Source organism: Schistosoma haematobium, chromosome ZW (genome assembly GCF_000699445.3).
Source record: "Schistosoma haematobium chromosome ZW, whole genome shotgun sequence".
NCBI classification, from domain to species: domain Eukaryota; kingdom Metazoa; phylum Platyhelminthes; class Trematoda; order Strigeidida; family Schistosomatidae; genus Schistosoma; species Schistosoma haematobium.
The window spans coordinates 1,490,032-1,503,024 of NC_067195.1; the positions used below are offsets into that span (position 1 = coordinate 1,490,032).

The following is a 12,993-nucleotide window of genomic DNA, read 5'->3' on the forward strand; positions in this document are numbered from 1 at the left end:
AAAAAACTATTTACAAAGACTTCTCAAATTGATAGTATTAAAGTTCGATAAAAATTCTAAAGTTGGTCAAACTGTGATGGTAGATTTGACAGCACAAAACTGTCTTAACCTTGATAGAATCATCCTCACCTTTACATACAAGCTGTTCTCTCATCACGAGAAATACTACACCGAGTTTATCCGCTTAACTGATTTCAACTCAAAATATCGCTAACCAACCTTATCTACGGTTCTTAGTCAAACACTCTTTCATGAGATTTCGACAGTAATCTTTAGAATTCTATGTTTTGCAACCTACAGACAAAAAAAAGCTGAGTCGTTTTATGTTAAGCTATCACAAAATACCTATATTTCTAGGTTAAACATCCTCATCTAAACAGTTTAAAATTAACTAATTGAATGTACTTTTCGTATGTTTTGTTCGATTAATAAATTTATCACTACACTAGCTAGTTTTCTGGTAAGTACAGAAATTCATACTTATATGAAAAAACTCAATATTTTACACCGTGAAAGTTTTTCTTAGTCTCCTGTTAACGAAAAAATATATGAATATCTCATTTAAAATTATGTGACTAAATTATATTCGTCAGTCATTTAGATTGACTTGTTAATAATCATCCGCAAATTGAAATTGCGGTTTTTAGTGAGAAACATACCATGTCAGAGTTTGAAAACCAACTCAACTAATTGAATGCTAAAGTAGCTATGGTTTCAACTCTGGGTTACGTGCCAGTTGACATAAGACTTTGTCTCTATCAAACACAATTAACTAAATAGCAAACTTTGTAATTCGATGAAATTTTTTGTCGCTTATGATGGCGTGTGTACGCTTTCTCGATAATTTTAGAATCAAATCTTAACATTAAGTTTATGATGAATATAGACAAACTAGACGGTCTATGAGAACAACCATGGAATAAGGCTAGGAACCGGGGACTCCCAACCAACGAGTCCAGACTAAGATACATTGTTGGTCTTGAACTCCACTTCCCATGATTATCAAAGTTCATATTCAATACTCAACTATGAATATTGTAAATTTATCCATCATATGGCCTTATCTGTTGATAAAAATTGATGAATTTAGTCCACGTCCACGGGTATACTAAAATGGGTATTAATTTTCATGCATTACTTTCTTGATTCGTTGTCTTGTAACTTCATCTTCCTAACTCTTAAGTTAACTTGTTAGTTAGGATTTTGTAGAAGATAATGAATTTTCCCTAAAATGCCTGTGGCTACAGCAAAGATTCACGAAGAAGCCTTCAGTGTGAATATGTCAGCACTCATGTTAGTGAGGTTGGTGTGCGTCTTTCTATAATAATAATATTGTAAACCTCATAATCAAACATAGGGAATTAACAACGATTCTTAAAATACTATACTTTGACAGATTTAATTATTTCTTATGAATGACGCTCTTGATTTACACAGACTTCTGTTCATTCAACAAAAGATACCCTCGAAATCTAAAGGTCATATTAATGCTGCTTTCGGCCTTTCTCCATAATATCGTAGAAGTAATGTTGTAGGAATTTATACTTTCCCATTGTTTAGTTGAAGTCTGATATAGAGTGTTAAAAATAAGCCCGGTAATTAAGTCTTAGTTTCACAAGTTAATTAATAACTGTGTGTTTTTCTGAAATTATTTACGTCTAAAGCGAATTTCAGCTGTGTTTATTTCTATATTAACTATTTTTTTAATAAATGTGTTAATTCGATAGAGACAAAAACTTGCTTTTTTGACCAGCTGTTCTTTTTATAGATATTTATTCATGAAGGAGGGGCTATACTAAATAATTCATTTTCCATTGGAGATTCTCACTTGACCATATGAATTACACCAGTTTAAACAATTGGTACCAACCAACACAGTCCTTAAAGTTTCCCTGCCTTGTAACAATTTTAACACGTATTATTTGCGAGCTGACAACTCAATATTATCCATACTTACATAGTGATTATACTTTGAACTTACAGTGGAACTCGTGCCACCAAATGCCCTGCCACGGCCAAGGGTCGGGAGAGTCAGTTTTCTCTCTCTCTCTCTCTCTCGAAATGCTCTCACATTGCCATATGTATACAGCTACCGCCAGAGAAGTCATACTCACTGCCTTCCCTTGGAAGAGGTGTTGTTTACGAAATTGAGAGGACAAAAAGTAAATGCCTGGTGGTTTACCTGGGTTGGTGGATATGGAGAATTCACATAGGGCAGTTGGAAAACCCTGGTTTCAAACCACTGCTACACATGGGCTCCAGGATCCTAAGAAAACAAATGGCGTATAAACCTGTTGTTGATCGCTGGTTACCATAAGACTGAATCTCCTTGTGGGGCCTGATATTTTGTCGTCGTTTAGATCGATGTTGTCGAAAGGGCTCTCCACTTCACTGGCCCGTTAATCTGACTCCAATTAGACCGTATTAATGTTTGTTATCGTCTATCCTTGTATATAATCATCGACTTAAATCGCGTTAGTCAATAACGGAATTAAATAAGTCAAACAACGAGAATGGACTTTTGAATACATATATTTTCTATATGCAGCGAATAGAATATAGAGAAGCGAAACGACGTGCAGTGGAGATGGCAGGTTAGCCAACTCCCCTTTAATCAAGCGTTAATCAATATTTATAGTTACACAAAAATAAGTTACAGACATGTGATGAGTAACGGGATTAGAAGTGTACACATACCTACGCGCTCATATAAAAACAGTCAAGATTGATAAGCGAATAAATAACAAGGTCAGAATGTGACTCGAGTAGAATGAGTAGATCGGCCTGTCCGAAAGCTAGAATAAGGCATATGGGCTTAACATAATAACAGACACTACATCCTTACGTTGCTTCACTGCCTTGCAGATTAGACCTTTAGGTCAAAGGTTTGGGATGTGGCCCTCTAAAAAAACCACCTGCTTCGGTCTTGGCACCCGGACAGTATTACAGCCCACACACAAATCAAGCGACTTGTGTGGTGCATATCTATTTGATGCCTTATTGTACCAATCTTTATGTGTTTAAATATATATATATATATATAAGGACTCGTAGTACATGTTTTTCTCCTATTCAGGACTGAAAAACTGAATATACTTACTTTCAAGTAGTTAAACATTACAAAAACAGAAAAGTACAAGTCATTAGAATGGACTTACAAACCGTATCATTAACAAAACCTATCACTTTAATGGATGATGCTTACGCGTTTTAGGATCTATGAGTACTTGATCCCCGTTTTATGGTAGATATTGATAGTTGATGACTTCTCAATAAAATAAACTACACAACCTACATTCTACTGCTACTCAATATTCAAAAAAAAAATATGATCAACTTGAAATGATTAATCACTTTACCCACTTATTAACGAGTTTGTGCCTTACTGTTTTTTTTTCTTGCTATTATTTACAATTACTATAGGATCAATTCGATTTAGACATACAAACGACTAAAACGTTATGCAATAATAACAACTCTAGTTCAATTAGACCTCAAACAGCTCCAACGCCATCAGAATGTGGAAAATTCACATTTAAAAACCTACTTGATAATGATAATAATAATAAAAGGTTAGCTACTTATTCCATTGAATGATTATATTTCAAACAGATCAGTTGATCTCAATATATCTGAATTGTGTCTGTCAGTGAAATTCAGGATCTATGTTTCTTTCCATTTAAAACTTGTCAGTAAGATATGCTTGAATCTTTATGTTGACGTTCATATTTAGACTCAAACATATGAGGTATCACTCCAAACCATTTGGGTTCTACCATTTTACAGAAGTGGAAATATAAGAGAAAACTAACTAGGTCAAAAACAATTTATTTATACTAGTAATTTAATAGTTAAATTCATTGGTCAATTGAAGCTAGACCACCATAGAAGACCTGGAAGCACTGGATGGCCATTTCGACCTGTTGTGGAACTCCTCAACAGTGCCCATCCATCGTCTGGCCTCGCGAGATTCGAAACCTGAGCCTATCAGTCTCGCGCGCGAGCACTTAACCATTAGAAAGGTAAAGGATAAATACATCCTAGTTGAGGATTGTTTTTAGACACTTACCTAATTTATACGCATTTTCAGTTACAGATTTTCAGCATTTGAAATATCAATGAAAACATTCTATGAGTTCACAGTGAAACATTGAGTGTCCTTAGTTTAATCTCACACAGGTCACGGATGCACTCAGATAGAGAGAGGGACATTCCATGCTATGATGTAACAGTTATTCAGTATTCATAGTTTTCAATTGTCCTCCAAATGATACTTTACCTTAATAAAAACCATCTACAAATAAATAAATCCTTTTCACTTAGATCAACTTTGTAATCATGTTACCTATTTTCTTCCATCAGAGAGTGCGATTATATTTAAGATAAAAGTTAAAATGTCTGTACCGTTTCTACACAATTTAAATCAATGGTCAATGATACCGTAGACTAATCTCGTGTCGTGTGATATGAATGCTGTTAATCTATACTTGCAAACGGTAAAGAGGTGATTGCACATGTATATAACATTTTAAATTTGGTATAAACACTAAACTTTCAATGATTTACTTGCAACTTCCCATTCTGTCCTAACAACTTTAGCTCTAAGAGTTGGATTTTATTTCAATGGTCTTGTGCGATAGCTAGGAATAAAGCAAGTGTGTCAACTGACTGGTAACTTAGTAATAATAACTAGTATCATACCTTTAGTGGTGATAGGATTCCACCAATCAACTTACAATGTAGCCATTAATCTAAGTGATTTAACATCGTCTCAGAGTTATATGTGGAGTGATACAAGTTCTTCAAAATTTTAGATATGCTTTGATAACGTGTACCCACAATTGATTGATCACTGGGTGGCAATCAATGTCATGCGTGTCTAGTCCTTATTATAGTGCAGATCGAATGCTATCGATCATGTTGCAATGTGGCCACCAGTCTAGGTGACTCGACACTGCGGGCACTATATATTGAGATTTAGATGGTGGTTGGAGATAGTCGACAAGAAACTCTGGACCCGGGTTTCGTGCTACTTGGCACTCGTCAGCAAGGTGTGCCAGTAATCTTGAGGGAACTGGTGCTCCCTGGTGTGTACCGTCTGGTACAAAACCCAAACAAAGGATAACTTTAACAAAATGTCCTAGATAACTTAAAGTCAACTTTTCTTTGGCCAATCAAACACAATCATAATAAACACATCATAATTTATTTATATCATTCTTTATAGCGGTCTGTGGTTTCCTGTTTTTGAAATTCAGGGACGAATATAGTCAATTTTTATTTACACACATCCTCTTTGTCTAGATACCTCCGCTAGTTACAGATTTATTGTATTTTGGGTATCATAGCTAGTTATGGAATGGTTAGTGAATTTGAGTCTTAATGTAAGTTTATACTTAGATTATGGGTCCTGAATAGGATGAAATGTGTATCATTCAGTCTACAAAATATATGATAAGCCTGTAATCCCTCTAGGGTTACTGCCGGTTCCAAACTCGGATAAAGGAGGAGAGTTTGTATCATTATATAAATGTAATTGAAAAAAAACACTACTTTCTTCTATTCATTTTACTCTGTTTGTACTTTGTTTTAAAGCTCTTCAAATCAAATTCTTAATCTTTTATCCGATGATAAATTAATTGACAATTCAAAATCAATGAAATCTACTCGATCTCATACACGTCGTCCTTCATCAATAGAATCAATTCATCCAATTTCAAGTAAGAGAAATATTATGAATTAAAGTTTATTCAACGAATGTGGTTTATGATTGTTAAAATGAATAAATAGTGTGATAAATGTACTACTGGTGTTGACAGATATAAGTAGTGTGTAGCATCAATCGGAAGTGACACACCTGATGACAGAAGGTTAAGAAGATTAACGAAAAGGAGAACGAGAACAAAGAATGGTATAGAAATGAGTCAGTCAGTCAGTCAGTCAGCTACAACAAAGGACCAGGCACATATGTGCATCGGTCCAGGTTGCCATACCTCATTAACGCAGCAAGATGGACACCGGATTCATAGGAGTGGTTAGGTCAAAGGTGGTAATACATAAGAGAAAGATTGCATATAAGGATATAGTATAGGAAGAAAGAATTAGTTCGTAGAAAGAAAGATATGAAGTGATTTTAATCTCTTAGTTAAAGGGAAGACAGGGAGTGTATACACCGACGCCATTGTGATCGATTCTGAACCATGTCACACAGAGTCTCCAACCATTGATTACGATAGTCACGCGGACCCCAACCAAGTAGTCTGCATCTACCAACATGGCTCAGACTAGTAGTGACTTCAAGTACTGATGCAACGTTTTGGTTTGGCCACCCCTAACTTTCTTCCAACCATTCCGAACACCGGTTAGCATTTCACGTCGTGGTAATCGGTGTTCAGGCATACGTAACACGTGGCCCAACCATCTCAGTCGATGAAGATTAACAACCTCATCAACTGATTTACCATCATTCCATAATACCCTGCGTTTAACCTGACTATTACTTACCCGGTGATCCCAGCAGACGCCAGTAATATTTCTAAGGCATCTGTGGTCAAATACTAGTAGCTTACGAATATCTTCTACTCTTAATGGCCATGTTTCGCTGCCGTAAAGTAAAACGGAATGGACTGCCGCGCAGTATACTCGTCGTTTTATTGATAGACGGATATCTCGCCTTCTCCTTAGGTGACGTAAGTTGGCAAAAGCCAAACGAGCTTTTCGAATCCGTGCTGAGATTTCGTCAGACACCAACCCTTTAGAGCTGATGAGACTTCCAAGATAAGTGAAGTTGTCAACGCGTTCGACTACTTCACTCCCTATCCTTAGTTCAGGTGTTGACGCAGACCAGTTCTGAAGCAACAACTTGCATTTCGAGGGAGAGGAGCACATTCCAAACATTCTGGCATTGTTGCTCAGTGCTACCAGAAGACTCTGCATTTTGTCAGCGTCTTCACCAAACAGGACTATGTCATCTGCGTATTGTAAGTCGACAAGTGGACCTCCTGGTTGGAGATCAATACCCGAGAATTCAGTCGACGAGAATGTTATTTCTACCAATAGGTCTATGATGAAGTTAAACAAAAAATGGAGAAAGTGGACAGCCTTGACGGACACCACTTGAGGTTGTCCGTGTGTCTGTGTGGAAATGAAGGAACAATCAAATCTGAGATGATTGATTGACATTTTGTAAATGAAGTGTATATTGTATGGTTCTCAGATTTTACTAAGATGTTCTGTAATTTCTATATTCAAATACATTCGATTGTCCCCATTGATGTTCTCGTTCACTATGATAGAATAGTGCTCGATAGATAATATACAATCATACGATGTGACCAAGTTCTTTTTTTTTGAAGTAGACGTCAGTGAACAGAAATTGCACCAATGTCTATTAATATTAAGTCAAACAATTAAATTAGCTTGCGTTGTGAAGTAGATTATACACCTATTACTTTCTTACTTACGCCTGTTACTCCTAGTAGAGCATAGGCCGCCAACTAGCATTCTCTGATCCACTCTGTCCTATGTCCTCCCTTCTAGTTCTATACAATTTTCGTTTATTCTTCTCATGTCTGTTACCATTTCCCGGCGTAATGTGTCCGTTGGCCTTCAGGATTCCATGTGAGGGCTTGTCTTGTGACGCAGTTGGGTGCTTTCCTCAATGTGTGTCCTATCCACTTCCAGCGCTTCTTCCTGATTTCTTCCTCCGCTGGGATCTGGTTTGTTCTTTCCCACAGTTGGTTGTTGATTCTATGATTACTGTACATATTTTAATTAGATAGTCTTTTACATAAATAAATAAATGTTAATTTCTATATTTTAAAATGTTGTTCTTTATCATTAGTCACTCAACTACCAAATGATTTCGACAAACTAGACATTGATCGTCCACGTTCAACATCCTCTTCATTATCATCATTTGATAGAGTAAGTTGTATTAATTTTTTGAATACAGAAAGAGAATAAGTAGTAATAAATGATATAGAACTCATATTGGATCCTGACTGTCCAAGATCTCTTTCATTTAGAAATTGTATCTTACTCTTTTTTTCTCTATAATGAATGTAATAAAAACTTCAAAGAAATGATCCATAGGATTCGATCTGCACTAAGAAGGATCTGACATATATGACATTGATCACCACCCAGTGATTAACCAATTGTAATTTGTAGTTTGAACAGTGTCTCGTAAAGTTTCAAGCTATGGAGTTACTCTATCTTGTAGATTTCACTATGGGATCAATTTTATTTCCAATAAATGTGATTACTATATATCTACATTTAACTCCGTAGTTCCACTTCATAAACAAACTATATTGTCATTGTCTATTAGTAACCAAGTGCATTTTGTACTAAACATTTCATGTTACAAATACATAAATAAATGTAGCTGGTAATTGACATAATGATAATTTTCAGTTAATAGTTGAGTTCATGAGTCAGTGAAAGCTAGACCACCATGAAAAACCTGGAAGCATTGGATGGCCGTTTCATCCTAGTATGGAACTCCTTAACAGTGCGCATTCACGATCCCGCTCGCGAGATTCAAATCCAGGACATTTGGTTTTTCTCACGAGCTCTTAACCTCTAGATCACTGAACCGGCATCCAATGGTGTTAATAACTAACTTCAACTAATCCACGAAATTACACCACCGTCCACCAATGTCTTCAGTGAGTTACTATCTCACAACAGACTTGGTTGAACTTCACTAATCACGGATTCTCACTAGAACTTCTGGAAATTTTCTGTTAAATATTTATTTATTTATTTATTTTAACACATAGATATTGGCACAAGGAGGCACCAAACAACATATGCGCCACACAAATCTCATTTGATTTGTGTGAGGGCACTGATACTGCCCGGATGCCCAAACCGAAGCAGGTGGTTTTCTTAGGGGGCCACTCTCCGAGCCTTCGACCTGAAGGTCTGACCCACAAGGCAGTGGAGCATCGTAAGAAGATGCAGTCCAATGGTAGCCGGTGACCAACAATTGGTTCATACACCATTTGTTCCTGCAGGATACTAGAGCCCATGTGCACTATTGGTTTGGAATCCGGTTAAAGTGCCGAACATTCGCTTTTCGTCCTCTAAATTTCGTAAACTACACCCCCGCCACGAGAAGGCAATGAGTAGGACTTCTCTGGCATAGGCTATATACGCGTGGCCATGTGAGAGCATTTCGAGCGGGAGAACGGACTCTTCCCACTCTCAGCCGTACCAGGGCATTTGGAGGCTTCTGTTAAATAAAACCAGTACTTTCTCTGTATCACCTTTTCTCTTACACTCTCTCAGAAAAATACTAATTATGAATCTATGGAGTCGGAAGCCCAAATTAAACGTCTTGAAATGGAACGTGATAATTTAATTAATTTATTAGAATTAATTAAAAAACAACATCGTGAAGAACTACTAATTATGGAGCAAACTTTAAAGTAAGTTTAGCGCGTAGAACAAGAATCATGATGGAAATTTTATTTGCTCTTTTTTATGTCGTTAATTCATTCAATTTTGTTGCTTCACATCATGAAATGACGATTGAAGACCTAAGGGTACAGGACAGATGTCTACTTCTAATATGAGGTCCATCAGAAGTAAACACACACGAAGTATTCAGGGGTCAAACCTAGAGCTTTCATTCCTCCTCATCATCATCATTAAAGCCTATTTCAAGTAGAAGTAGGTGATGAAAAACATCTAACTTTGCTACAAATCTCTTCTCCATTAAATTTAAGATTGATTTATTTCAAACATCAGTACTGATTAAATTATATGGATTCCAATCTACTTCTTGTTCAGATTATTGGCGATTTTATTCTCAATAGCAGATCGTCCTTAGCCACTGACTCATAGAGAACAACTTATTCAAACATTTAGATAATCTTTTTACAACTATGTTAATATTGTGAGACATCCTCCGATTTTTAATCTATTGTAACTAATATATTATACTTTTAATCACCAACATATCGCGACGTTAGTGATTGTATAATTTAGGGGAGAAAATAATACCATAGTGATTAATGTACCTTCATCTTTGTCTGCTCTTTGAGAAAACAATAGATGATTACATTGAAGTCCATAAATTTGATTGATACGGGGTTTGAATCCTATAGGGAACATCGGCTTAAGATTCTAGGTAAACCTTACTGACGAATATCTACTAGCACAAAAACTAGGTCCTACTATCTTTAAAATCTTTTTACAATATCAGAAGGGTTTTTGTGGATATGATAGTAATTTCAATGGTTGAGATTATAAGTCAACTGAAGCTAGACCACCATGGAAAACCTGGAAACACTGGACAATCGTTTCGTCCTAGTATGGGACTCCTCATCAGTGCACGTCCACGATCCCACCTTGTGAGATTCGAACTCAGGACCTGTTAGTCTCGCGCGCGAGCGCTTAACCTCTTTTTACAATGAATAAATCGGTCACTGTTGCTGTTATATACTACTGACAATATTGTGAATATGATTTTACTATTGTTCATCTCAATCATTTTCTTTTTTTGTAGAACTAAATTAGATTTGATTAAGGAAAGTGCAGAACGTAAAGAGAATCGGTAAATCAGTTTTCTTTTTACATTATTTCTTTGTTGATCAATGTGCTATCTTCTTTTTCTTTTTACGTTTTATTGCTTAAAACCCCAGAAGTGATTGCATGGAGAACCGATAAGTAAATGCTTCCAGATTTCCAAACAAAACTGATAAGTCAACTCAGTTAGTTATCTAATGATTATTGGTTAAACTTCAATATTTGTTTAGTTATTTTCAAAGAATACCATAGCGAATAACCGAGACTAAATGTGTTACCCATTGTCTAGCAATGAGATTTCGATCAATAAACGTTTCGTTGATCATCCAGATAATTTCATTAATTTGTAAAGATGTACTGTATGAGTTATTTACTCTCAAGCTGAAATTATCGTTCACTCTACCTACCTTGATGCTTTATGTTGACCAAACTAGCAGTAAGTTGAAAGAAAGTTAGAATCTGCCAAACTAATAGCATAAGTCCAAAAAAGTCATTAACTCTTGATCTAAGCTATATGAATGGGCACAAACTACTTGGTTGATGCCTCCACAATCAGCACGATCAATGGGACATACTTCAAACGAAGTTGTAGTAGTTCAGATATAATAATTTTTTATCTTCCTTCTTGTTAGGTCCCGATAAACATAATGAATGGTAACTTTGGGATCCATTTATGGACCAATACTAAACGTATATTTTTATCGTATAATTGTTATGTAACTAAACTGTTCATATTCATGTCCATCTTATTATGAGCTTCATTTTGACCTATGAACTATTATTCTACGATTTACCATTCTTGAATTATGTCCTGACTATTAATTACTACCTCCTTCACCCACAGCCACTTTTGGCCAAATATTGTACAAACGTTGTTCCATATTTTATGGTACGTTGTGGTCTGTTTGATTGGTATATAAACTCAGTATGTTTGAAATATAAGGATTCATATTGCATAGACTGAGATTGGTGTTCTGGACTTAACTGACTGTGCTAGGCGGAAAGCAGGACCAATCAGGACTCTAGACTGCTCGCGCGTGTTTTACGCGTGCTTGGTCCGATCGACAATTCACTGCTCTCCGATTGGCGGTCACAAGATCTAACACTTCTGATCAGAATTTTCAATATGATTTCATACTTTTTGTCCTCTTATTTCATTTCATTTTCAAATCATAGTCTCTATCAATTCGGTCGTGTTTATTTAAGTATCAATTCTGAGATCTAAGTACATCCAGCTGACGAGTACCGAATAGGACGAAACGTGTGTCCTGAATTCCATTGTTAGCCATCATCCATCTTTGCTTATCATATTTTTTTCCTCATTCTCCTTTCTAAACTAATAATCTAACTAATTTATTAATTACATATTAATGTAGTTAGTTTTAAGCTGAATTCTTTGTATATGCACGTAGTGGGTTGTATTGTTATCTGTATCAATGTACATGTAAGAAAGTTTAAATCTGTAATCTACTGATTGAAAGTTGAATGCTAAATCAACTATTCCATTACTATTACATATAATCAATCAAAACAGATACCTCTTACCTTATTTAAATTTACTTCCCGTTTGGGAGTAATTAAAAACCTGGATAACCTATATAAATCACAGTGATGAGATTCTCTATTAAGTTAATCTATTATATAAAATCTATGACTAAGTATTAAAACAATGAGGTTTTAATTCAGATTATCAATCGAACGACGTTGAACCACCATTAAAAACCTGGAAGCAATGGACGACCATTTCATTCTATTGTGGGGCTCTTCAGCAGTGCTCATTCACGATCTCGCTCGCGGGATTCGGACTCAGGGCCTTCAGTCTTGCGCGCGAACGCTTAACCTACCAGACCACTGAGGCGGCTGGTATCCAACGGTGTTAATATCTAACCTCAACCAATCCACGAAATTGCGCGACCATCTTTCATTGTACTGGGGTACATACCTGTCTCTACCTGACTTGCATTAGCTCCACTGGTCACGGCTTCTCACTAAAACTCCGAGAATTCCTTCACTTAGCTAGTCACTAGTGAGTACATGGTAATTATCAGTATAGGGTTGTGGAGATTATTATGTTATTGATTGAGATCGTAAACCGATTGATGTTAGAGTACCATTAAAAAGCTGGTAGCACTGGATGGCTGTTTCGTCCTATTATGGGACTCCTCATCAGTGAACGTCCACGATCTCGCTCGTGGGATAAATCGATTCTCTATTTGATTTTCATCTTTGATTTCTAAAAAATTATCGTCAAGTGAGTTTTCTTTTATGTTTTAATTTAGTCTTAGAGAAGAAATCAATTACCTTGAAATACAGAATCGTGAACGATTAGTTCAAATTGAAGAGAAACGTGATCATTTATTAACAGATTTAACAAATAAATTGAATGAAGCACATCAAACACATCAACGTGAATTGAATGAATTAAAACAATCACATAAGTAAAAAATGTTTTCC

At 36.0% G+C, this 12,993-nt stretch overlaps 1 protein-coding gene across 2 annotated transcripts in view; it reads left to right on the forward strand.

Annotated features, from left to right (window-relative positions):
- FBF1_1 (Fas (TNFRSF6) binding factor 1) overlaps window positions 1-12,993 on the forward strand; it is a 40,317-nt gene that overhangs the window by 1,017 nt on the left and 26,307 nt on the right. For both annotated transcript variants that reach the window (XM_051210158.1, XM_051210159.1), the window contains exons 6-11: window positions 3,424-3,572; window positions 5,596-5,720; window positions 7,844-7,926; window positions 9,298-9,437; window positions 10,520-10,567; window positions 12,819-12,977. In XM_051210158.1, the coding sequence (XP_051070125.1) occupies window positions 3,424-3,572; window positions 5,596-5,720; window positions 7,844-7,926; window positions 9,298-9,437; window positions 10,520-10,567; window positions 12,819-12,977 (704 nt within the window). The remainder of the gene's footprint in view (window positions 1-3,423; window positions 3,573-5,595; window positions 5,721-7,843; window positions 7,927-9,297; window positions 9,438-10,519; window positions 10,568-12,818; window positions 12,978-12,993) is intronic.